This window comes from Lates calcarifer, linkage group LG6, assembly GCF_001640805.2.
Source record: "Lates calcarifer isolate ASB-BC8 linkage group LG6, TLL_Latcal_v3, whole genome shotgun sequence".
NCBI classification, from domain to species: Eukaryota; Metazoa; Chordata; class Actinopteri; family Centropomidae; genus Lates; species Lates calcarifer.
Window position 1 is genome coordinate 6,568,660 of NC_066838.1, and position 27,802 is coordinate 6,596,461.

The 27,802-nt window shown below is 42.3% G+C and overlaps 2 protein-coding genes across 2 annotated transcripts; one reads left to right on the plus strand and one right to left on the minus strand.

Moving 5' to 3' along the window:
• Positions 1–2,739: 2,739 nt before the first annotated feature.
• tmem240a (transmembrane protein 240a) lies at positions 2,740–17,703 on the plus strand. The gene is made up of 4 exons (XM_018675198.2): positions 2,740–3,757; positions 4,147–4,253; positions 8,364–8,572; positions 17,288–17,703. The coding sequence occupies exons 1-4, from the start codon at positions 3,701–3,703 to the stop codon at positions 17,440–17,442; spliced, it is 528 nt and encodes a 175-aa protein (XP_018530714.1). The 5' UTR covers positions 2,740–3,700; the 3' UTR covers positions 17,443–17,703.
• LOC108882610 (ATPase family AAA domain-containing protein 3-A) lies at positions 17,539–27,318 on the minus strand. Its single transcript, XM_018675197.2, has 16 exons — positions 27,037–27,318; positions 26,160–26,236; positions 25,961–26,062; positions 25,787–25,846; positions 25,641–25,710; positions 25,219–25,384; positions 24,991–25,060; positions 24,691–24,846; positions 23,944–24,000; positions 23,698–23,823; positions 23,356–23,480; positions 23,088–23,139; positions 22,931–23,001; positions 22,656–22,823; positions 22,239–22,347; positions 17,539–22,158 (listed from the first exon to the last, which is right to left on the minus strand). The coding sequence occupies exons 1-16, from the start codon at positions 27,227–27,229 to the stop codon at positions 20,812–20,814; spliced, it is 2,949 nt and encodes a 982-aa protein (XP_018530713.1). The 5' UTR covers positions 27,230–27,318; the 3' UTR covers positions 17,539–20,811.
• Between the last annotated feature and the right edge of the window lie 484 nt (positions 27,319–27,802).

Consider the following 27,802-nt stretch of genomic DNA (forward strand, 5'->3'; position numbering starts at 1 on the left):
AATCCCTCCACCTTCTACTCTCCCCAACTCTCAGAAAATCTACTCACCACCAACTCCTTCTGATGACTCCACACAGTTGGAGAATATAATGTGGGGGAGGAGTAGGCTGAGAAGCAATAAACAGGATGTTTGCTATGTAAAAAAGACCAGCAGACACACTGAGACCAAAAAAAAGAATAGCCTGAGGACATAAAACTGCATCAGAAAACAAGAGGAGGCAGAAAGGCTATTCTATTTCCTAAAACTAAAAAAAAAATAAATAAATAAAAAAAAATACACATTTGTACCAAGCCAGCTGGCGTAAAAGAAACAGGACACACATCTGCAGATGTAAGTTGACATGTGGTTTATTATAGACCTCAGTGAGTGATGGCATTGTGTGTGAGCAGATGTAATGGCCTAAAGACTATCCATGCAGTTGTGCATGTGCAGCAATCAACGTCAGTCACCTGAGTGGAACAGAAGAGCAATCAGCCGAGCATGGACAACATATCATTTCTACTGTACATACACAGTATGTTTGTGTGTGAGAGAGCCCAACACAGTACATCAAATCATTATGTTATTGGTAGTACATTTTTCGACTTGACATTAGGTTAAAATAGAACATTATGTCAAGGGAAAATCCATTTCAACTGAAGTTGCAGTGTTATATTTATGACTGATGTTTTATTTTAATAGAAATCTTTGCAGCTTCACTGGCTTGCTCAAGTTTTTTTCACGACATGAGGTTATTTGTATGGCTACCACCTGCAAACTATGTTTATGAAACATAACCATCCTCTTGGCCTGTGTTAAAATCCAATGTGAAATGTCTCTCAGAAATCTGAGGGCAAATGGAGAAAACTTTTTTTTTCAAAGTAACTAATTGCTTAGAACATAGACAAACTGTGCTGCTTATTTCAGAACAGTTAATACATAAAGGTTCACAGCTGTGATACAGTGGAAGATGTTTCCTGTTAGCTGGCAGAATAATGTTTGCCTGCAACCAAATGCAAATATTACAATCTTTGATAACTGTTGGGATTTTAATGCAAGAGAGGATCCACAGGAGGTAGACAAGATTACTACAGGTACACATGAAGAAAGAAGAAAAACATTTTCTCATTCATTGCAGGTAGTTGTGTGTTTCATACATTTTTTTTTCAAATGTCAGACCATTTTCCTGCCAACTACATATAATCAGAGATTAATTTATCTGCAATGTGTACTCTCAGCAACAAAATCTTCCAGTTACTGTGGATAACTGAGAAATCTCTCCATGTTTTCTTGAGGACTATTCCTTTGGTAGAAAGTGGTTTGTATGAAAGTTGATAGATTAGTATGTGGTTTATCCAGAGTATCAAATATTTGCATTAGATTTTTTAAAATATAATTTCTCTCTGAAATTTAATTCACTCATATTGGAGTGACAGCAGAAATCTAAGAAACAAAAATCTCTACAAATAAAACCAAGACTCTCCATATGTTTAGATATCACCAAGTGGAAAATGTGTCTTTGTGTAAATGAACAGACTCTTTCAGTTTTACCAATTCAAACATTGCTACATAAGGGTCTTTATCAGCTTGTATACCCTTTTTATTTGTGCAGCTCTTCTGCGTTTTGTTGGTTTTCTCACCCATCAAAGTGCAGATGATTGGCTGACCACTTTCATAGCTGACAAATGTTAACTCACAGTTAACCCCGTGTTTGTAGCTGCACTCATATCTGTGACTGTTCTGGTTTCAAGTCCTCTTACTATTAAATGTTTACATTACCCCCATTCTACCCCCTGTAGATTTTAATTAGAGCCTGCTACACTGGTGCCCTGCTTGGCTGTGTTTTCTTCACTGGGGGAGGTCGATATGAACACTAGCTGTGTGCCTGTGGATGACAACAGCAGATGTTTTAGACTTCTGCACCCCCAAAGCCATAAGAGTGGTTACTGACTGTATTATCAGTATTAGTGTTTCTGTTTTAGCAGTCAGTACAACATGCATGTGAATGTTATGGTTTTTACAAAGACTAAGCAAATGCATTTCTCTTTAATAGCTGACTAAAACAGGCTGCTTCATGGCTGCTGTCCATGGTGCTGAAACATCACTGTTCACTGGTAATTATATTAAATACCATGACACATTTCTTCTTCTTCTTCCTATTTTTCTTTTCTTTTCTTTCTTTTTTTTTTTTTTTTTTTTACTCTGTTTACTGAGACTGATTAGTTTGGCTACATTACATACTACCTGGGGAATACATGATGCATTTGGGAACTGTTGGCCCAGATTTTACCTTGACACTTCTCCTGAGCTGTCACATACACATTTGATATTGTACTTTTTAACTTGTCTTTTCCAAATAATGACAGCTTTCAGGACCAATATCATCTCAAAGTCAGCGAGTTTAATGTTTAGTAAAGTTTGCAAGTTTTGAAGGAAAATGATGCCAGAAAATGTCAGTGTCAGTAAAGAGAATTAATATAGAGTTATTAAAAAAAAGTTTACAATATAGAATATTTATGTTTTGTTTTTGGTTGTTGTTGTTGTTGTTAGAGACTCACTCTGGACATTAAACATGCAGGATGTTTGGAGCAGAAACAGCAGAAATTGCGCAGAATCAGAGCTGCAATGTCTGAAAGAGAAATAGAAAGCCAGGCAGCCTTTCTCGCTCTCTCTCTCTCTCTCACTCTGTGTGTGTGTGTGTGTGTGTATCAGTGGCGATATTGAGGGGTAAAAGGGGTTAAGCCTCTGGACAAAAGGGAGGTTAAATCATCGTGAGGAGTGCCATTCTTGAAGCCCGCTCCGGTGAATCTGCAGGTATCCACTATAAATAATGAGCCTATAGGCCGCTGCCATAAAGACGGTTTGCGGTCCTCCTCTCTCATACCGCCCACCTCTCTCTCTCTCTCTCTCTCTCTCTGTCTCTATCACACACATACATACGCGCGCGCGCTCAGACACACGCACGCGCACATAGAGGTGGGAGTTGATGCTCGTGTAGCTGCTGGAAGCCAGGATGGGATAATCATGCGTGTCTGGCTTCGGGCGTTGATGCAGCTGCCGTTGCTGGATCCGGACTGGACTCGGGGCGTAGGGTGGGTCTAGTTCCCGACTGGAGCTATCTGGACCTCATGTCGATGTTATCAAGTGTTCCGAGAAAGACGAGGGCGATGGCCGTGAGAGGAGTTGGTGCAGCTCTGTGAAACGTCCAGGCGAGAGAAATCGACCGTTTTCACCGATGGAGGACAGAATCCGCCGGTGTTAAAGCGCAGCCCTGGTTTGGAATAACTTGGAACAGGGCAGAGAGGATACAGAGGCTGCCCTCAGAGGGTACCGAAGGAGCCCATCTCTTGTTTTCTTCATGGTTTTCTAAACTGGGATAGAGATAGAAAGGCGCCTGGAAGAACGGATCACTTTTGCATCGGTAATTAGGAGAGGACTGCCTCGTTGGAGCGAGCGGCAGCCGCATCCGACAGACCGGGGGGGGGGACAGTTGGATGGAGAGGGCGCAGTGAGGGCTGAGAGAGCGGCTCGCCGTGTGTAGGAGGGGACGGAGGGAGACCGGGCAGTTTGAAGGGACGGGGAGCCAGGAGCGGCGCGGCGGCTCCATGAGCGGCTCCTGCCGGGACAGAGCGCCCAGAGCCCAGCCGGAGCGTCTCCACCGCCGCGGGTAAAAAAATAATAATACCCGGGCTACAGGACGGCGGCCAGTTTGGAAGTTTTGATGCATATGATCACAACCACCATGATTTTTATGATTCTTGGTGCTTCAGTTGTAATGGTAAGACATATTCACCTCCCTCAGCCACGATATGATTTCCTCATTTACTCACCGAGGCTGATCTTTAATCAGGTTGTTACAAATGTGACAGATACGTTCAACATTTTGTGAGAAACTACCTTCCAGCAGGCCTATCAATGACATGTGGAAGTAGGTTAGCCTACCTATAATTACCTGCTGTCATAAATAAATAATCTAAGTCCGATTTAAGGCAAGAGTCCCCCTCTTAGTATCGAGAGGATCTACCAAAGCTATTTTCAGTCTTTTTCTCTATGATCCTTATTTTTGTTATTAATCTTAATCATAATTAAAAGAATCAGTCGCTGTCTGTAGAAATAGCCTAGCCTATTGCTTGACATGTCCCAGCTGACTGGCATGGTTCTTTGCAGGCGATAGCCTGTTTAATGGACATGAACGCACTACTGGATCGCTTTCACAACTACATCTTACCGCATCTACGAGGGGAGGACCGCGTCTGTCACTGCAACTGTGGAAGGTAAATGCCATCATCCTCCTACAATATTTGGGATAAACATGGTGCTGTGTGCTTTTTTCCCCCCCACCCGTCAGTTCTTAATTGCTGAAGAGGCCTCGAAGATTTCTGGCGGTGAAGCCCCGCAAAGCCAACGTGATATCACAGCCCGTCTGTGCCTTTTCATAGCGGCTGGTGTTTTCGTACAGGTTTTATTATTCGCTTTAACACATCATAGACCGATCACACGTTTGGTCGCGGTGTGTGTATGGTTTTTTTTTTTTTTTAATACATCGGCTGCGAGGATTTGGGCTTTGCTGCATATAGCCTACGAAGGTGTGTGTAGCCATAAATAGGTAATGAACTATGAGCAATATGAGGCCGTTCAGAAACAATCTGAGCATCAAGTGTGCGATTCACACGGGCCTACACGGTGTCGGCGAGAATCTAAACCTGCTGGGCCAATTATGAACATATGAGCGCTGAAGTGAAGTGGTTATGGCTGAAGAAGTGCTATAGGGCTGCTCATCAGCCTACCTGCTGTTTGCTGTCACAACGAGAGCGGGTTTGAAGTGGGGAAAAACAGCAGCAAGACACTCATTAATATATTAATTCGGATTTAATCTGCATTATTATGCCTTTTCCATCAGCAGTAAGCATGTAATAGAGCAGGCTGTGGGCTGTGTGGATGAGCTGAGACACAAGTGGGCCCTGTCTTTTTATTTTTTTTTAGTCTCTACAGTACCCGAGGGTATGGCAACAATGTTGGAACAAGATTTAAAGTAAGAGTCCTTTTAGCCAATAGATTCACCCCTATACTGTCCTCAGATATTAGCTCCTGATTGGCTCGTGTCCTACAGGCAGCCATGAGAGCAGATCAGTGCTGTAGGAAGGGAAATGACACTGTTCATGTTGGTGCAAGCTGAACAGATGCACATTAAACCAAAACAGCAGTCTATAGTGTGCATACTGCAGTGAGGGGGGTTGATGTGCCGGCAGTTCATTAGCAGCATTAACTGGCCACTTCCACTGTGTTTTCTTAGCCTGTAAATCCAGGAATCCTTCATCATCAGGTGCTATTAGATTATTCTTGTCAGAGAGGGATAATCTGAGTCAAAGTTTGGAGAGGCTTCTCACACGCTGCGATGTATGTGATGTGATACACTGATCAAGACCAAAAAAAGCATGTTTGGAGACAGGGTTATGACTAGATGATGCATCTTATTTTGTAATATTTTGACAATCATGCCATCCTTGCATATCAGAAGCATTATGAATTGATTTCTTTATCTATTTGTCTCCTATTTGTTTAATGCATAGGTATGGATGAAATAAAACTACATAGCAGTGGACAGTATGCACAGTCAAACCTCTGCTCCTCCTCTTAGTTTTCAGGTTACTGTAACCACAGTGTCTTTCACTGACCTGGAAACACTCCTGAATGAGAGTCAGTCATCTGTTTTCACGTAAACAGCAGAAATGTGGGATACGTGGATGAACAGAGCTGAGTCCGGGCTTTGCTCGCCCGCCCTTCCATCCGTGAGCCACAGAGGTGTCGTGACGCCCACAGTGCTCACCTTATCAGCCTCGAGGACACAGCCAGTGTCATTTTATTTGGCAGCCTCTGTGCACTGATTTGGACATAGTTGTAGCTCCTCTGACGGGCCAAAGCCTGGCCTACAATAAGCTGCCTCTCTGTGGCAGAGAGGAGATGCAGGAGTAGGTGCACCCTTATTGGTGTCATGCTGTTTTGTGAGGCTGCAGGACAGTTCTCCTGAGATGATCTAAATGCTCTTACTGAGGCATTTTCACCCCAAAATGCTTGCTGAATGATTTTCATTTTTATACCAAAAGTGAAGACACACATACAAAGCTTCATAGGGCACAGGTGAACAGGACTTAAGTCAGTTTAGAAATACACAGACAGCATGAAATAATCCCTTCATTTCTTTACTGGTTTACGCGCAAAAGTCCTCTTCAGGGAAAAGAAAGATGTGGAGGAAGAGTTCGTCTTATCTTTACTTATAGCTTTTGTTTATAGTGAAAATGTCTTGGTGTTAATGGACCTCAGTGGCAGCCTGGCTCAGGTCAGTGAGGTCTAACAGTGGGGTTTGGTCCCCCATGTGGCTGTACTTCTTCACTAAGATACTTAAGGTGCTAATCTGCAAGATCAGTTTTTCTCTCTCTCTACATTTAGTACAAAGTGTTGTGTTTCTGCACCACACTTCCCAGAGATCATCTGTCAATCAAACAGTGTGGGTGGATTTTCTGTTTGTGAAGTTGCATTTCTGTAGGAGGAGATTCGTTCATTGTCTACAGATGCTCATGATTCTCACTTCTTCCTGAGTTTATGCCAAACGAGTCGGAAACATTAGTACATACTTCTATTCAACTAAAGATAGCAGCTTACAGATGTTATGTCAGTGAGAACATGCAGACATTTATTGTGTGTTACAAACTCATGGTGTTGAGTTTCTGAGATGTGGACATTCACAGTGCCGGGAGCACCTAATGAAAAACACGATCATGTTTCATTATAGAAAACGTTTTGGACCTCGGCCCACAGTAGGGATTAAAAGTCAGGATATCTCAGCCTCTGCTGCTTAAGGTTTGACTCCACGTTTTAAAAAAAATCTGTCTCCTGCAAGTCCCTCAAGTGCAATACTAAACTGCTGGAGTGTTCTTTCATCATGAAAAGTTTTGGTAATGGCCCTAAAAAACCTGCACCAGTCCAAGCCTGTTATCAGTGTAATATCCCAAAGTATGTGAGTGTATCTGTTTCACTTCCAGCAGTTAAATCTCTCCGCTCCCACTGTGTTCCCTTACAGCGTTCAGACAACTGCCTGTGTTGTTAGTTTTTGTTAAAAGCTCTCTTCCCCTCTCAGGAGAGCAGGTAATACCATAGTAAGACTTTCATATCAACTGGGTGCATCTGTTTTAAAGTGGAGTAGAGTGAAGCTGCTGCAACAGTTGATACACGCAGCTGCCTGTAATGTTATCATGCATGTCGTCCCATATCTGTAATGAAGCAGACTCACGTGTTTTCTGATCTACTGCAAACATTAAATTAACATTCAATCAGTGAAACATTTCCATATTTTTCACCACCTCTGTCTTCGCCTGTGGGATTTGAGCACCTGGTTAGTAGCAATCAGGCACCCTGTGGATTTGTGGAAAACAATTAAAATTGGCTTCATATTGAGTCTTTTCATACTTCTCCTGTTTAGAAAACAGACTTTCTAGTCTTTAGTTTGAATTTAAAATATTCTAATTACAAAATGAAAAAGACGAAGCCCACTTTTGCCTCAGATAACTCAAGAAACATACTTGCACGTGTTTTATTGAGCAGGTTCCTGTTTTGATACAGAAATCAGTGCCTTGTTGAAAAGGCACCTCAGCAGTAGTTGGTAAAGGTGGTAGCAAAGTATCGCTCATTCCCTTTTCAGGCTGTGAGCTTTTTCTGCTAATTCACAATCACAAACCAACCATTAACGTCTTTGCCTAAAGTGCAGCTTCTGGACACCCAAGGGTTCCTGAGAGGGCTTATGGGTGTTTCCAGCAAAGTGCAGATTAGTGCAATCTATTTAAAATTTCAAAATTTTAAGACGTCAACTGAGTTAGAAGGGTGATATTATTGTGTATTACTGTAACCACTCATACATGTATAATATATAGTCCAGTAGTGTCCATAGTCCTCAGGATCAAGTAGATTTGGAAAGTTTAAAGAGACAAGTGGCAAATTAAAGGAAACACCTGAATAAATGAGTTCAGAAACATGATAAATGCAGATGCTTCTGTGCAGGATTGGAGTGCTCACAAACTGGTTTAGGGAGTAAGAAATTGATGTGAATCATATGCTGTAGCCTTGGCAGTCAACAGACACTTACTCCACCATCATCATCAAAACACCAAATGAGGGAATATTTACAGCGCTGTTCAGAGAGTTCAGAGACTATAAGCGCTGACTGAGGCTGTTGGTTTTTCCTTTAATCTGTCACCCATCTGTATGTAAGAATTCTTAATTTGTATCTTTAATTCATAAAATTATACAGTATGTTGGTTTTAGATTTAGATCTAATCGTATATATGTACATCTAACCCTCCCATCGTCCTCCCCGTCTGTCCTCCCCCCAGGCATCATGTCCACTATGTAATCCCATACGATGGAGACCATTCCTTGGTGGACTCATCAGAGAACTACTTTGTGAGTGACAGTGTGACCAAGCAGGAGATGGACTTGATGCTGGGGCTGCTGCTGGGCTTCTGCATCAGCTGGCTGCTGCTGTGGCTGGACGGAGTCCTACACTGTGCTGTCAGGGCCTGGAGGGCGAGCCGCTACTATGGTAAGACGGACACTGTCTGCTGCAGATACACAGAGCTCAGCGAACTCTGAAATATCCCAAATCTTTCTGTGAGTGCTGAGAGGCAAATGCACGACTACATGACAGGAAAAAACATGTCACCGCATCTTCGCAGGAACAGAAATTAAATTGCATCTTAAATTTGTTGAGTGGGATAACAAAGTATCTAAAATTCAGAGCAGGATTTGTGGTGGCACATGTTATTAGAAAAATGCTTGTACATGCAGAGATATATGTACCCACCGTGTATCAGTATGTGGAAGGTGCCAGGTTAACACAGCAGTTGGTAGAGCTTTGGAAAATGACCTTCCCCCCGTTGCTTGGCCCATTTTTGGCTCCTCTCACAGATTTTTTTTCTCAGTTTACTGCGACCTCTTGGAAAATCACAGCTAAACCTTCTTCTCCAACTGTGTGATGATTCAGACGCAGGCTATCAGCAGAGGTGAAACTAAATTTAAATGGCTGTCTTCTGTCTTGGAAAGCCTGAATACCTCAAATCTTATTTCACTAATAATCCTCTGATTTGTTTTCAGGAAACAGCAGTAGTCATATGCTAACATAATAGCACCATCATTAAGTGTAATTGCTATAATCTGAATATATTAAACTTAAAATTATCCAATCAGACAACCTGAAATCATACCTTAATGAGAACTGAAATACAGAACCCCCCTCCATAAGACAAGTGTTATAGAACAAGTGATTGTGATGATCATTTTATAAATATTCAGAGGAGAAAAATATGATGTTATAAGCAGCACTGTCACCGAAAAAACTTAAAAAAAAAAAAAAAAAAAAAAGCCAATAGAATACATGGCTTTTTTGTCTCTATCACAAAATGCTGATTCACATTAAACAGAAACAGAAGATTTAATTCAGTATATCATGATTCATTTTGATAGCATACTTTACTGCCTTGCCCTACCATTTGTTTCAGCATTAGCCTGGTAGCTAAAATGTTGTTAGCATCAAACAGAAAACTAGATATCCCTGTGACAGCTGATGTCAAACACAGTCACCCCACAGCATGTTTGGCTGAATCACTTTTCAGCAATGGTTTGGATTAAATACCAAACCTTTAGTATTTCATGCCAAGTCTGACACAGAACCTCTTCTAGCATCTGTGCACCATTGTATTATGCTAAATTAAACTTTTAATGATCTTAATGGGGACACTGCAAAAGCAAAACAGCAAAGCAATGCAGTAAAGTGAAATCAAATATTAATAGGAATTGAAATAATGAGATGATGCAACCCCCCAATTAACACATGGTTGAGTTAAACCTAACTGAGAAGACCAAAAATAGCTTTGCAGGGGTAGTTAGCTGGAGAGAAAAATGGCTATTCCCTCAAATTACATTTGTAATTCTAGCATCCATGTTGAGATACCTGCCTAAGGAAGTAATGTTTGGAATTTATTTTTGCTGAGCAGGAATATATGTTATTAAAAAACTGCATATAGCACTACATATGAATTAAATCCATAAATTATAAAATAAGATAACGCTGAGGAAGGACTAGAGGGCTCTGACTTTGCAAACCTGAGATCCACGGGCACGGACGTTCACGGCTGATGGGCTTGGAGGGTAAACACAGGTCTCCCTTGGTGACAAGGGGAGACACGGGAATCATTTGAAGGAGGATCTCAATCAGCATCAGGCTCATGTGTGGTGAACAAATCACACTAATGAGCTGATTTAAAACTTCAAAATCTATCTCTAAAACTGACGGCCAGTCTGTGAAAGGGGAGAAGGACTCAAGTAATTTGGCCACTTCTCTCACAGAGTGTGATTAGCCTCTGAGGCGGTGTTCTGAATTAACTGTAGTATGTTGATATTTCTCCTGCTAAGACCACAAACACATCATGACCATCGAGCCTTGAGGAGATGAAAGCATGAATGACCTTCTCCAGAGCAGCAAGGAAAAGAAAAAAATCTAATTTTAATGATATGCCCTAGTTAAATAAATCATGATTACGCCTCTTAAACATCTAAGATTTTTGGCTTCTTTATGTTTGTTGATAGGTTCCCCTCACAACACATTAGATTTACAGTATAGTGCCATACAGGGGCAGGAAGGAACAGGACCTCTGAGTCTTTCAGCTGGAAGAAATGTTTAGACATCGAGCTTGTATTAGGAGAGAGACATGACGTACTACAGGGTACATCTATAATACAAGACTTCGTTGTGCTTTAAAACAGTGTATCAGCTGCGTAGCAGTGGAGTTAAATCTGTCTGTGGATGATATTCCCCAAGGACTCTATATAAATAGAGAATAATCAGGCACCACAGTAGACCCTTGGGGAACTCCACAAGACAGAGGGGGTCCACAAGGACAGATTTATCAGCAGTAAACCAGTCTGGTATCACATCGCTGATACCAACAAATCTCTTCAAAGAATTTATCCAAACATTATGGTCCATTCTGTCAAAGGCCAAGCTCATGTTATAGACAATTAAACTGGTTATTTTGGGTGCAGTGACTTCCTAGAGTATCCGCTGGTTGTCTGGTAAACTCATGGTAATAACAAGGCACTAGTCGATGTCACGTGGCCAAGAAATAGACCCAGCATAAAACCACAACTTGTCATTTTTATATTTTGGTATGTGTACAGATTAACCTAACGAGATACCATAACATATTAATTACTAAGCTTCACCAGTGGTGTTGTATTTGGGCTGTGGACAGTGCTCCATAGTTAATGCACAGACATGAGAGTGGTATCCATCTTCTCATGCGAATTTCAGAAAAAAATAATGGGCATATTTCCAAAAATGTCAATCTATATCTTACAGAAATCATACTCTTATTATAGAGACCTGGTTTGATCTTTGTACACTAAAGCTGAGCAACGTAAAAACCTGATGTGTTGACCCATTTACATGCACAGAAAACATGGACTTTGGGCACTTTGTTTGAGTCAGAAAGGGTCGTATAAAGGATTACATAAGATTATATAGCCCTGTTTCACATCAGACATTTTGACTCATCATGGAACCAGCATGTACAGTACCAGGACCTTGAAACTGAAGCAGCTAAATGGAATTCAGCCATCATTGATCTGATTATTTATACTTGTCGAAATGAAAAAAAGCCTGACACGTCCCTGCATACCATCAGATTTGTTTCCTATTTTTCTCATGCTTATTAGACCTCCTCTCAGGCTGAAGGTGGGTGGAGCTATGTTAGGACTTACATGAGGTCTGCAGACTCATTTAGCTGCGCTGCTTGTTATGTAGCCGTAAAGGCAGGGAAACAGCAGGTATGACGTTGGATCTCTATCAGAAAATAATTTTTTTCACAGCTTTTAAGTGTTGGCAGAGAGAGTACAATACCTTTTCTACTTAAATTTAGTCAGGACAAGCCATGAAGTATGTGCTTATTTGCCTGTATTTTTTACAGGGCTGTTGGTTCAAGTGGTACTTTGTTTACTTTTTGCACAGAGCTGTCGATTCCCAGTCAACGTAAGTGCCACAAGCTGTTTGGAATGCCAAATTGAAACCAGCAGTGTGGCATTCAGGGTTTACACTGACCCCGGTAAACACAGGTTTAACATGTCCCACCCAAAAAATCTAACAGGAGACACCTGTGCACACCCATACACTCGTGTGTGTGTGTGTGTGTGTGTGTGTGTGTGGGCTCATTATGTGTGTGCAGGACCTTTAACGCAACTAATGACTTTACCTCTCTTCAAAAGTGGCTGTATGTCACAGAAACACGTGTCCACCGGAATCATTGAGAACGTCATCAGTGTGCAGCGGTTCAGTGGTCAGCTCTGTTACATCACAGTGAGAGGATCCCAGTTTGAACTCTGACCCCCATACTCTCTGTATGGTGTCTATATGTTTGCGTAGTTTTCAATTCAGGTGATATGGAAACTCTGTATTGTTCATAATGTGAATGGGAGCGTCTACACAGTAATATTACAGAGAGATGCATGAGAAAAAGAACAAAACCTTAATTAACTGTGTGTGTGTCTGTGTGCACATACATACACTAAATGTATATTGACCAAGTGAGCATCCTGTTAATTTACATTATGCTGCCGATAACATGAATTAATTAAGCAGTTCTACCTGAAAATTAATTGTCTAATTAGAAACTCTGGCCAAGCTGTCATTTGTATTAAACATTGCTTTTGTATGATAATAACAGTCACTGATGCTGGAACAAACTAGGCCTGAGAAACAGAGATTGAGAAATGACTTCACTCCCACCATCTGGTGTGCTGTAGTGAAAGCTACATTCCCACATACCATGTGTTTAAATCCAACTGAGTGTGATAGTTGCTCCTTAATTTCCTGTCTCCTGTCGGCACCCTCTCTCTCTCTGAAATATCTGTTTCATTTCTCATACCATCTCCTCCTGACAGATGAAGGATGCATGTTACTTTAGTGCAAGAAAAGGAATGCAGCAGATGTAATGAGGCAGAACATGTGGTGTACAGTTCACCAGTATCATTTGGCTTGCGTGGTCGTGCAGACACGAGCAAAAAAATAAAAAGCTCTCAGTGACGTTACAGCTAAGCAGCGATTAGGCGCACGTGTGAAATCGTGACATGACGGCATGAAATCCCTCATAGTCTAGCGCTCTGCTGAAGAGACATCCACCACCAAAAACACAGAGGATTCATCTGAGAGCGCTGGCAAGATGCTCACTGATGAGCTGAGTGTTAGCATCCTGGATTACTGTGTTTTAGTTTCTCACGGTCATGGACATTTCACAGGCTTCTGGACCCTGCCAGGATTAAAATCAAGGGGGAAGCACTGACAAAGTTTTCTGTCAGCACAAATTAGCTGAATAAAAAAAAAGCAGGATTTGGAGGAAGTCAGGTTGAATATTGTCTCTGCTATATTGTGTCTGTTTGGCGCTCAGACTCAGGGCAGGCCTGTGTGTGGAGGTGGCCTGGATCCTCAGTTTTAAAAGATAATGCTAAAGTAGGTGATATGTGACCTGGATACTTGGACCGCCGTGGAAAAGCTCCTCAGGCAAAGATGGGAAAATATCAAGCGATGATCAAAGAATCAAACAAACAGCTTTTACTCAGAAGTTATTTGAAAGTGCACTAATATGGGTTTATAGGATAGAAAACATCATGTGGTCTTCATGTTTTTTCAGTGTTTTTTTAGATGTTGCTGCTGCAATAAACAAGCTTCTTGGATTATATAGGCTGTGATAGTTGCAGGCTGCTGCCTCGCACAGAAGTGTGGAAGGTTTTGCAGCAGCGGGTGAGACGATGCTATTTTCTCCTGTGCATTAGTACAACTGTGTAAAATACATCATCATAAAAGAAACACCCAGCGAGGAGGGAACATTCATATTCATTAGCAGCAGTTATAGAAAGGGGGATATAGGCTTCTTCTTCTTTTGTACTGGGAGGGAATATCCCCTCAATTGTGTGTGTGTGTGTGTGTGTGTGTGTGCGCGTGTCGGCAGTGACGTTGATGCTAGGTCAGACTCGTTTAGCCTCCCCGAGATGAAGAGTGAAGGTGAGGCTGACAGGGCGGGGGTAGGGTGTGTGTGTGTGTGTGTGTGTTGGGGGTACAGGATGGAGATGCTGTCATATCCCCACCCCCCACTTACACACATTCTCTCTGCCAGAGCTATAAATAGAATGAGAGAGAGCAGCTGGAATGGCAAGTGAGAAACACACACACACACAGTGCATTGAGATGCACATTGATTCCCACTGTTTTTTTTTTCCTCCTAATTCCATCTCTAGCTCCTCCCTCTCCCCTCCCTCTTCACTTATTGAATCTCCTCCTGGCCATTTCCTTTACAACGCTTCCTGCTGCAACTTCTTTTCTCTTATCACTGATGTGTCGTGAATATCTGATACCAGAGTTGCCTTTTGCAAAGACACACAAAAAAAATCTGAAATCTTAAAAATGGAGAAAACGATGACTTGGCGTTCAGCATTAACCCCCCCCCCCCATTCTCCCTCCCCTCTAAAGGAGCATAACAATTGTGTCTACGCCTCCCATTTTCTGCCTTTGCATTATCATTTCTCCTGACTCCATCTCCAGCTCCATCCTTTTATTCAAATGAGAAAAACCTGTCTTCGTTGCCCCCTTTCCTTTGGATACCCTTCAGAGCAGTCCTTGTGGACAGCATACCCATTCACAGCTATAAATAACTCTCTCTCTCTCTCTCTCCCATCCACCCAACACCTCAACCCCTCCACTGGCTCATCCTCCAGCAGGGCCTTTTGCTACGGGGTTTGCTGTCTGGGGCTCTCCCCTCCTTCTCTCTCTCTCTCTCTCTCTCTCTCTCTCTCTGCTGTCTCTGTGGACCTCGCTTCGCCTCGCCGGCTCCGCTTTATAACCCGACAAGCACAAATGTCTGCTCCGCCATTCCCCTCTTCACGTTATACAACACACATTCATGAAATCCGACTTTCCAGACACTCACTGATTTCACGGCAGGTCGGCCTTCCTATTGCAAAGCCTGTGTATTCTCTATGTACAGTACAGAGGGGTGGCTGCAGAAAGATAAACCTGCTGCTCTACAAATAATGAGTGTTCATCCTCAGTCTCACCTGTGATATTCTTTGACTGCAGAGAAATAATGCCTGGTCACATGTCCCATCTCACACACAAATGTGGAGAATCAAGGGCAGCGCCATGGTGCACTTGAGGAGATTGGTGCCATTTACCATTCTCATCCAATATTTCAATGACCCGAGCTTTTATCCCATCTCTGTCACTCTGTCCTCACTGTAAAAAGCTCACCCCTACTTCCCAGAATTAAAAGTTGTTACAGCTATGATAAAGCTGGTGGCTAAAAGACACATCAGCTCTTCCAGTCTGAGGTCTGTGTGGAGCGCATAAAGCATGGGCTTCAAAAACAATTAGGCATCTGATTCTGGGTCAGTTTTTGGTTTAACTGGTCCATCTCTGAAAATATTAAATGTTGTATGGAAGATTTGATTTTTGAAAAAAAAAAAAAAAAATCACCCATTCTGGTTTTACTTTAAAATTTGACCATTAAACTGTATCCTTGTCAAGGTAGAGAAGTGATATTTGGACCATCATGGGACTCTGGAAAAAAAAAGCATCATATCAGAGATGAGACAAATTGATAAACCAGTATCATCCTGTCCCTAAATTAGTCAAACATATTCCAGGAGAAACTGATGGATGCAGAAGAACAGTTCACAGTACAGAGATTAGACCTCTAAGTTGCTGGTTGTTGATTTGTCTCGTCTGCCTCTAACTGGATTTAAAACCATAAAACCAGGCTAAGAAGGATTTTACACCATTGTGTGTTTTGATCTCATGAGTGTGTCTTAGCTGCTTGGATTTGGTGTCTTCGAAAGCCTGCATTCAGTTGTCTTAGCCGATGTCTGTGCAACTACACAAAGAGTCAGTGGTTGGTTGACAATAAACCACATATACTGTGATTACACATTTTCACGTATATTTGTGAGTAGAGGTAACGTATGGAAACAGAAGAGGAAATAATCAGTAGTATGTTGCTGTGGTATGCCGTGATTTTGAGAAAATATTGATACTCACTGTTAGATTATTGATAAAGAGGCATTTTCTTCCTACAGACATTTGAAGTCTGAAATATTCTGTCTTTTTCCGTCTGCCTATACCAACACAATATCTCTGCAACGCCTTGATGGGATTTCTTCAAATTTGAGATAAAGGTTTACTTTGACTCAAAGATGACCTGATTAGATTTGGTGCCCAAAGGTCAAAGGTCACGGTCACTGTGACCTCACAAAACACATTATCTTTCCTAACTGTTTTTTTTTTAACCTAACTATTATGACAAAATTGAACCCAAATGTCTGATAGGACAAAATAATGAAGTAATGACATTGTATATCCAAAAGGTCAATGGTCAACTTCACTGCAACATCATTATTAAAAACACTTTTCTGGTCATTATTCAACACCTCAGGAAGAGAAGGGGAGGTTGTGACCATATTTCCTGCAACTTGACTGGTTGTCAGAGGCATACAACAGCAAGGTGGTAAGTTTAGTTCTGAGTGTCTAAAATGCTCAGACACAGACACCAGGATGTACCCACAACTCTCACAGTTTGATTCTTTCCTGTTTCCTGTCTGTTTCTGCTGTCATCTGCTGAATAAAGGAGGCCATAAAAAGAGCTTGTTCAGACTCACTGTGGTACACAATATTCAGGGCAGTAACTACCCAATACATTAGCAATTTCTTTTGCTTAATGTTTTTTTTTTTATGATGTGGTTTAAAATAGTCGCCAAAGCTGCCATAATTAATTAATAAAACATACAGTGTATAGTATAAGTAACAATTTAATTTAAAGGTGTCCACTCTCTAGGATTATATGTTTGCACTTTTTGTAACATTAAAAAAGACATTAAGTCACTTTTTAATACATGTCTGGAAAAGATTCAGTTATATAACCTGAAAGCTTCTGGTCTCACCCTTAAAACCCCCATACAGGGATCAAAACCTCAGTGTCTCTAAAATCCACGTCCCTGACACACATCTCAAGTGTCTATAAAACTCTATTAAACTGAAAGCACCTCATAATGCAGTAAATAAACACACTGCATGATTGAAAAAAAGGGGGGTGTTTTTTACCCTATTTTGAGGAATCTGATCTAAATTTTGCATCAGAACAAAACGGTATTGACTTCAAACAGACACCTGTAACATCTGCTTCCTCTGACAGCCCTGTTGCCTCTTGTCTCCTTCCTCCAGATACCCCATCCTGGTCATGGCTGCCCCAGTTCTGCAACCTTCGAGACCTACGTCGCCGAGCCCAGCTCCGACAACTGGAGGACTCCAGCGGCAACATGGTCCACATCAAGCAGAAGCTCTACCACAACGGCCATCCCAGTCCCCGCCACCTCTGACTCTGAAAAACTAAACAACAAAATCAACAACAAAAAAAAAACCTAGATCCCCTCCTCTTAAAATACCTTCTCCTTTCCCCTCTAAGACCCCTCACCTTCCTTCCCAAATTGCCCTTGGCCAACTATTGCCTCAGAGACCCTGGAAAACTGCCCTCCCACTGTTCATAACATGGCCCCCTTAAATCCCCACGACAGGACTTTCTTATGACTAAACCTGGCCCCTGTAAGCACCAAAAAAAAAAAAAAAAAAAAATCCCAAAATGAAGCAAGATGACGATTATTTGTTGCCACTGAAATCTTGTCTTATGTCCATGTCCACCATTGTGGGAGGAGGAAAGGAAAAAAAAAAAAAAAACATTTTTAAGGGTGTTTTTTCTGTATAGAGACATTTTCTGTGTTCATTGTTAAACTTGGCATGCTCTTTTAGAACAGGGTAAGATGTGGGCAGTGTATGGAACGGGGCGGCAAGACGGGTGTCATGATTTTTTTTTTCTCTATCGGGTGGGAGGGGGACTTTGTTGGTGTGGGGAGGGGCAAACGAGACTGGTGGGTGGGTGGGTTTTTGTGATAGTTAGATTGCTGCTTCTGTAAATAGTTATAAATATGGGCAAGTGGGATTTAACAGTCTTATAGAGGGGGTGTGTGGGGGGATTTTTGTGTGAGTCGGTTATCAATAGAAAACCTAATGATGGACTGTGTGGGTAAAGATTATAAGAATGGAACAGAAAGATGAGTCTGTTTGAAAACTGGATGTGAAACCATGTGATTTCTGCTAAAAACACAGATTAATTAGCTTTGTTACTTAGTGAATTAACTGAATGTATTAATTTTTTCTGTAAATATGTGAGGGGGAGGGGAGCGTGTATAGTTGTGGTCAGGGTTCTCTTCGCTATATTATCATTCTTTAGAAGACACGAGAGGAGAAATAAATGCCAGCCAAGATGAGTCAGTTCATTGCACATACATACATACACACACAGAAACACACACACACACACACACACACACACACACAAACACACACACCTCCATCTTCCCCACACTGTGCTCAACAGCCGAGTTCAATTTTCTTTATCCAATTCCCTCTCACTTATCAGAAGCAACCAGCCTATCAGCAGAGGGAACCCTCACCCAGCCCCCCCCTCACCCTCTCTGTCCAGACATTGCTGTTGTGAGGATGAAATGTCTGTTTTATTAAAAGTGCCATTGAAGCACAACAGTGACCTCTGATGTTTGATTGTGTCATTCCAATCATATGAGTGAAGATGAGAACACATTCTCACAGAGGTTATTCCAGAGCACCAACAACAGACAGATTATACAGAGAGGTCCTGCTGACAACTTCACTTCTGTTTATTGTAATTCACATAGAAATTTCATAAGCACTGACTAACAACACTTCTGAAATGACTAACAATGCCAATGACATCCTGATGCTACTGAGAAAAGCCCATTATCATTCAGTTGTACAATGTGACACGATCCAGAGGCAGAGAGGGCATTTAAAAGAATATTTTCACCTTGGTTTGGTATCCTCTGTCCTCTGTATGGTCATAAATACTGCCTATGAAGTCAGTTATTCTTTGAATATATAATCTACAGCTGAAGAGTCAAGCATAACAATTTTCTAAAGTCTAAGCTGACATGTTTAAATTGTTTTAATTGTCCAACCCGCACGCACGCATTTCTGTAGTCCGACCCTGAACTTAGCATCACCCTGTTTCCCTCCACAAAAAGCCAATGAGATGTTTTCATTGGGTTTTGGATTATTACAGAAAATAAACTGTGACCAACCAAAGTTTCTGGTCCTTACAGGTTTAGTTCATCAGATAATCTTCACAGATGAACACCACTGATGTCTGAAACCTAAATCCAATCTCCAGAAGTAAAAAGCTAATGTTAGGCTATAAACCAACTACACTGTGGTCACATGACATCAACATCTCCACCACTAAGCTTCCAATTTATCATTTAGCTCTGACCTCTTCTACAAAATCCTTTCTTCTTAGAAAGTTACTGATCGTTTAAAAGACTGTGAGTAGAAACACAAAGAGACTGTAAAGGAGGACTGGTGAGATCGGTTTTCATGTTAACGTCCCCAATCATTTCATCTCATTTAGACACTTGTTAGTGGTCGCCTTTTTTAAGACACGTAAAAGCTTCAAACATCAGGAGTGCAGGATTTACTGATGGATTTTATGTCATAGAATAAACCAAGAAAATCTCTTGAGCGTATTTCACACATTTAACCAAAAACCCATTGACTCTGGGACAAGGGAACAGGAAGTGGTAACATGCTAAGTTACTTACTTCTGTGTTTTAGGACTCATTCCTGCAGCTTTCTATTGATTGGTCAAATAATCATTTTAACACTCATATAAACTACATCTGACTGTCACACAGCCACCTGGATCTCAGCCACTCTGTAAAACACCTGTATGGCTAGCAGTAGTGGACAAAACAAATGTCAAGCACCCGATGTAAAATGTGACTGCTTCCCATTGTCAGACCTAAAGAACATCTCCAAGTGAAGGTCTGAACTTGTTAGAACTGTTAGAGGGAAAAAAATTCAAAATGTCATACGGCCACAGGCTTTGAAAATGGCAATGACAATCAGAAGAGAGAAGGGAAATGAAGCAGAACGTGACAGTCGGCAGAGCCAAGCGGTCCACACATCCTTTTACTCAGACCCCTGCAAACCCACAGGCCATAATCAAACTATTATCTTAATCATGCCACTCATAGTAACTGAGTTAGAGACATGGTGATAGAGGAGTGGACTGAATTTAATGTGAATAGAAACTGAAGCTGTTTAAAAGCAGCTGAGTGATCATTTCGTTGAACTAGACTTGGGTTGTGGTTCATTGTCGGCATCTCCAGGCTTCTCAGTTTGACTGGGTTCAGCTTCTTCTGTGCAGAGAGAAGCTGACTTCTCGGTGGTTGGACTCTTGAGTTTCTCAGTAGGTTCTGGCACAGCAGACTCTGTATCAGTCTTTGTTTCTATGTTGGGAACATCTGCTGAGTCCTTTCCATCAGAGACTTTGTTTACCACAGTCTCTACCTCCTTTACAGTCTCTACCAGTTTTGCCTCTGCTTCCTTGGCAGCAGCCTCAGTAGTCTCAGTTGGTTTCACATCTTCTGTGGCAACCGTGTCACCCTCCTTGGTTGGCAGGACCTCTGCCTCCTTGGAGACCTCTGCTGGGGTGACTTCAGCTTCCTTGGCAGCAGTCTCTGTAGATGAAGGCTCTTTGTCAATTCCTGTGGTCAGAGTCTCCGTAGCAGAGTCTGCAGCTGCTGTCTGAACCTCATTTACTACCTCTGAAGCTGAGGCTTCGCTTTCTATGGCAGTTTCGGTCTGGATTACTTCAGTCAATAGGACTTCTGCTTCCTTGCCAACCCCGCTGGGATGACTTCTGCCTCTGTGGCATTAATATCTGTGGTTAGAGGGTCTTTTACAATCTCAGTAGCCAAAGTCTCAGCCTCTGGGGTCAACTGTGTGGCAGTAGTCTGAGTCTCCTTGGGGTCCTGCTCTGTTGGGATGACTTCAACTACCTTGGAAGCAGTCTCAGTTGTTGCAGGTTCCTTGACCACCTCTGTCACTACCTCTTGAGTAACCTCTGATGTTTCAGGCTCAGTCTCCACTACAACCTCATTTGCATCCTTGACAGCATCACTTTCCATCACTTTCGCCTCCTTTATGACTACTGCCTCCATCTCTTCTGCAATGGTTGCTACAGCATCAGCCACCTTAACCACATCAGTAGCTATTGCTTCAGCCTCTTTTACGACATTTACCAAGGACTCAGTCATTTGAGCTACATTGTTTGCAATTTCCACCACTTCTGCAGCAACAGTTGGTAGTTCTTCAGGAGTCTTAGTGGCTTCAGTTTCTACACCATCAACAGAAGTGGCTGCTGACTCCTTTTCCTGGACCACAGTCTCCTGTGAGAGTCCGGCTACTGGAGGCTCTGGCACCTGGATAATATTAGAAACAACAACGTCTAACTCCTTCTCCAGAGCACCAACAGCAGAGGCTGTCTTTTCCAAGTGTGCTGCAGCATCAGTTTCCTCTTTGAGTACTTCTGTGGCCTCTGTCTCTTGCACTACATCAATAGTTGGCTCTTCTTTAGTCACAACATCAGTTTCTTGTGCGGTGGAAGCTGGTTTGCCCTCGCTCTCTCTAACCTCAGTGACGATATCCTTCACCTCAGGGACAACAGTGTCTTTGGCCACAGTATCTTCAGTCAGGTCCTTGATGGTCTCAACTTCCTGCACCAATGGCACTGCAGCAGCTGTCTCAACGATGGTTTCAGCTGGTTCTGATTCATTCAGGGTTGGAGTTCCTACAGCTGCTGCAGCAACAACTTCATTCTCTTTAACCAAAGCGGCGGCCTCTTTGAGGATAACATCTGCTTCCACCTCAGAAGGTGGAGGGGCTGCTTCTGCCTGGGCAGCACTGCTCACAACCTCGAGCAGTGGAAGGACTTGTTGTACGTTTGGGGTTGTATCTTCGATTTGTGCAAGTGAAGCAGTTTCCTGCGCTGTAACTCCTGCAGCCATTTCCTTAGGGAGGAGTATGCCGACCTTGCCAACCCCCTCACCTGCTTCCATCAGCAGCCAGTTCATTTTCTGTGCATGCTGCTTGATGGCATCATCAACTCTTGAGTCAAGCATCGCTTCGGTCAAAACTCCATCTTCAGAAGAGTAGGCGGCAGCCTTCCAAGAAAACAAATTGAATAAAAAAGTTGGCTTTGGATGTGTTTCTAAGCAGATTTCTATTTTCCTATTCTACTCACCTGCCAGGCCACACCGAGTTTGGAGATTTCACGACCAGACATGCCCTCAGCTTGCTTTGCAATGTCTGAACACTTCTGTCCATAGTCAAACTGAGCCAGCTTTAATCGTCTGTCGAGTTAAAGCACAAGATGTCCGCACAATCAGTGAGCCTCATCCATACATATACTGGGTTCAACTGACCAGTGCACTCTGCCTGTGCACTACTTCATTAAGACTTAAAGACCATTTCATGAAAGCAATAAGTTAAGACTCAGACACCACTTTGGTTTCAGGACTGAACACATTATACACACCATTGTGCAACTTGAGCTAGAAAGTCGAACTCTAGGGACCAATACTCTCCTTTGAGGGAGTAAATCACACCTGCTACAGAGCAGAAACAGTAGACGTTAATGAAATAATATAAGTGTACTCACTGTCTCCCTGTAGTGGCAGGACCCAGCACAAATTTGTCGAAATACAGGCGCACCAATCTCTCCCTCTCCTCCAGACCTGGTAATGCAAAGTTTACTATCTCGTCGATGCGGTCGTTAATAGCCCAGTCAAACTGTTCCGGCTGGTTACTGGCAAGCACCAGCATGAACCTGGGGAGAGAAAATGAGACCACTAAGACTCAGTCAGTGACCTTTTCAGTCATAGCGATGACCTTTTCACGCCCAGCCATGCAGAGTGAATAATGTAAGACACTAACTTGTTGCTCTGCTCCCCAGTGCGATACAAGAACGCATTGAGGGTAGCTCTGAGGTCTTCGCTGATTTTCTCCTGCAATGAAAAAATCATGACTCATGGATACATGATTAAAACACAGTGGATTATCACCATGCATATTGCACTGCAGCTGAACTCACTGTGGCTCTCTTACGCAGGAAGGCATCAGCTTCATCTACAAACAGCAGAAGGCTGCAGAGAGTCAGAGAACATCAAAGAGAATGAGCTCATGAGCTAACATTTTCCTTAAGACCTTTAATGTAATTATTTAATAAATAAAAATGGAAATAAAATCAGGTACATATGCAACATGTCCACACTACTGAACTTTCAGTCAATATCTAACAGCTGATACACACTATAGAGCTAATTCATTGAGCATTAAAGAAGCAGTTTAAAGAGCCGTACCCTCGCCTGCTGGTGCTGGCCCAGTCAAACACTTTGTGCATGGCAGTGACTCCATCGCGCCCCATGGGTGCCACGTCCCCACCTGTCATGATGGCATAGTCCATTCCTGAATGGAGAGCCAGTTTCTGAAAGGCAGTGGAAAGAGCTTTGGTCAGAAAACAGAGACAAAAAAGAAAGAAATGCTATACTAGTTTGTATCAGTGCTGTAGTGTGTAAATCAGCAGTAACACACTTTTATTTATTCTAAAAGTCACCCTACTCACCTTCAACTGTCTCCTAAAGCCATAAATATCATTAACATGAAAAGACAGGAAAATTTAAAGGTGTCTGACTGAGCCATACCTTAGCAAAGAGTGTTTTTCCAGTTCCAGGGGGTCCATACATCAGGATGTTCCTGTACAGGCCTTTGTTCTGTTTGGTGTTACAAGTGGCAATGGCAATGTCCCTCACACGCTCCTCCAAAGCTGGCTGTGTGACCCACAGCACAGTGACAGCATTCAGCATAATTAATAGTCACAGAATGAGCACATGAATGATGAATGCTGGATATATCAATATGACAAAAACCACGAACAGTGAATGACTCACACTGAGCACCACGCCCTCTAAGGCATCCTCCGGTCTGCTTCTCAAACACTTAGCTGTCTAAAAATAAAAGAAACAGAGGGAATTGCATGGTGACCTTTTTTTTTTTTAGCACAGATCATTTTTCCATTAACAGTCAGTCACAGAGATTATGTCTTATAAACAGAATTTGTTATAATCTAATCATATCATAAAGCATCATTTTAACACCTCAGCACCCATGAGCCTCTTCTGCTCTTCTACAGACAAATTCTAATGTTCAGTTTCTCCTCCATTCTACAAATTTTCAGGTAAATATGAAAAAAACGACCAAAGCAGTCCCTAAAATAAACACTTCACTGGTATAACTGATAGCATTTTTGAAGTTTTTGCTATTTTTATGTTGCGTCCTAAAATTCCCCCAGAGTCAGTCCGTTTGGCAGGATTAGCAGGGTGTGCTGCAGATGATACGCAAATAAACAAATCCATTTATTCTATTAATTGTCAGAAAATAAATTTGATGCGCCTGAAGCTGTTGCAGGCTGATGTTGAAAACTTCAAAGAAGACAAGACTCCAGACATTTCACTGTTATTTATGAACTGTGTTTCGTAAAAACAACTAACTAATCAAATAATCCATATGTAGAGAGCATTTATTTACATCTAAAGCTTCAGTGTTATGTACATGTATCATTCTTGTGTAGATGATGTGAGTTGGATTTTTGTTGATCACATAACAGTAAAAACATGAACATGTGGATTTGGTTTGACCTTGATTGGGTGTTTGACAGCCTCTGCAACTGTTAACCTGGAGGTCTCTCGGACCAGTGACGGTTTGCCCAGACGAGCCTCTATGTAGCGCCCGGCCACTGCCGTGGCATTCCTGGCAGAGTACACTCCTGCTGCCAACAGAGTCAACCCAGCAACCTGTGGTGGTGGGGACACACACACACACATTCTCAAACCCAGTGTGCGATATATCAAATATGAAGACCACTGCCTCCCATAATCCTCTGCAGCTCTGCAGTGGAGAAAGTGTGACAAAGCGTGACAGGTCTGACATGGATTTACCGTGGCGGTGAGTTTGTCCCAGTCTGAGACGAAAGCCCTGAATCCTTCCCCAAACACTGCTCCCGCCGTCCTGCCAGGAACAAAACACAATTATCACACTGACTGCCTCCACTGTGGCAGCTCCGCTCACCACCATCCTCTTTGTTTAACAGCAGAGGGAGATGGCAGAGGATAACATGCCAGTTATTCTGAGGATTAAGGAAAAGTGGGAAGTCATTTTGTCTTCACCTTATAGATTCAAGGACAGTTTGTCTGTGTTCGGCAGCTTTCAGGCGGATCTGTTCCCTGATCAGGTCTGCGTTCTCCCGCTCCACCTGGGCACGAGCTTTGGCCTCCGCTTCAACCCGCAGCAGGTCATTCTTATGTCTCAGCTCCATTTCATGTTCAATGGTAGCTATGAGGAAAAGAAGCATATATCAATAACTACATGCTTAAAGTTCTTATTACACTATAACCAGACTGAAATGATTGAAACCCTGTGTATCAAATGAATAATGGGTTATTTTTGTGGGGAATGTTCTGTGGGAAATGTTTTCACCATTTCTTATATTTTAAAAACAAAAGACAATAATAAAAGAGTTTCTACATGACATCATGAGGGGATGAGTAATGTAATATAATACACCGGTGCATCTGGGTTTATCCTTTACCTTTCCTCATGGCCTCCTGCTTCATAACAGACTCCTCCTGTTTGCGAAGGTTGTCCTCATTGAGGAATTGCTGTGGATTAAAAACATATGATGAATGATCCACTCAGGTAAAAATGATATTTCAGGTGTGTATTTAAAAGGTTTACCTGTTGCCTGAGCTGATCATCATACCTCTGTCTGGCGAGTTTGTCTTGATATTGTGCCCTCTACAGGTGAGAAAACAATTCAGTACACTTACAGTACATGTTCACATGTAAAATCTATATTAGTTTAAGTTTCACTGTCAGAACAGCTCAGCGTGTACAGAGTTAATTTCATACTGCTTGGTTTTGTTTTGTTTCCTCTGCTAGTGTTTTCCGTCTCTCCTCCCCCTGGAGTTGGATCTGTTCGCCCTTCAGCTGCTCCAGAGCCGCCTCATATTCCTGCAGCAGGGTTTGGTTTGTGTTATGTTTACTGACATCAGGGTTTAGCAGTTACCTCTTCTGAACACAGTGACAGAGGGACACCTCAAATACCTACCTTCATTTTACTCTGATGCTCCAGCTGTAGTGTCTGCTCCTGCATATGAGCCATATCCAGAGCTTCTTTAGCATGTCCTGTTGAAATAAATGAGAAACAGTGGGTGATGCTGAGTTATTCACTCAGGTAGTTCAATTTTGACCATGTGGACATCAGCAGTCACACTTTTGGGTATTATATATGATTAAACAGTCATGACTAGATGATTCAGAGCTGCTCCTGCATGCATGAACAGCCCCACACAGTGATCAGCCAGAAGCATGTTCATCTGCACACACTGACATGAAGGGTATGATGTGTGGAGCAGGTGAAAGGCTGAGGTCGCAGGGACACCTTGTTCCTCTTTGCTCCCTGACACGCCCACCTCTCACTCTACTACACTGTGGTGGTCAAACAGGCCAGAACACCTGCGACAAAGTTGTGATTTAAAAAAAACCCCATTACATTCAGGTTGAGCTTAACATTGCAATAGTCGGCTCAGCCTTGAGTTTTCTGTAGCCCCTGGCCTCACGTGTTATTTGGAGGATAAACCAAGCATAAATATTGAAATATTGTCTGCACTGAACTGCTCAGTCTGACAAATGTAAGCCGAATTTAAGTATGACACATATCAATTAGGATGTTCTCTTAAAACATGATCTTCAAGGTGTGCACGGTTACCAAGCTGAGAGTTTGCATATAGCTTGGCATTTTGTAATGGAATTCGGCGCGAGGGTCTCTCAGACGAAAAGGACAGAACGTGCCAACATGGGAAAGTTTGTCCAGTCAAGAAAAGAAAACAGAGAATTTTAAAATAGCAAATAAACAATTAAAGAAAGCAATTTCATCATTTTAATCATCATTTTAATTTCTTTTAAATGGTGAACTTGGTTCGCACGTGATTTGTCGAGCTCCCTTGCCGCTTTTGCGGCTCTCTCCAGCCCCGTCGGGTCAAAGTTACTCCACTTATCCCCGGGTTTGTCTTCCCCCGGACCTCCCGGTGCTCCACCGGTCTCCTCAGCAGGAGCAGCCTGCTCCTCCACCACCTGCGGAGACCCAGAGCCCTTCCTCCAACCGAAGAGCCACGACATGCTGCTTCAGTAGTGTCCGCGCAACAGGATAAAGTTTGAGTCTCACTGCCTCAACGCTGGTTCACTAGCCCATGCTTATTGGACCAGAGTCAAGTACAGAGGAAAGGAAAACTTCCTGTCAACACTTTCAAAGTAAAACAGTTATTGACCAGAACAACATAATTTTTGCAACATTATTCAAGTGAAAAGAGAGGAGCAAACAGGAAATTATGATTGATTACACTAAAGAAAATCTTTAAAGAACATCTCATTCACAGCCTGCATTTATGGTTATATATGGCCAGTCAATTACACCATGTATCTACATGGCCAGCAAAAACTCAGACTGATTTTTTTCTATATGGAGATATTAGTTTCAACAAGATTTCAACCTGTGTTTAGTCGTTGAGTGGAGTATTATATGTCTAAGGATTATTCCCACAGGGGACATGCTTTTATTCTGAAAATATCCAAAAATTGGAATCGCTATAGTCTTTGCACCTGACTCTGTCCTCTGTAAGGTCCGTGGGATTCTTAGGTGATCTGTGTGACTGATACAATTCAAAGTTAAATAACATAATCTGAAAAAGTTTT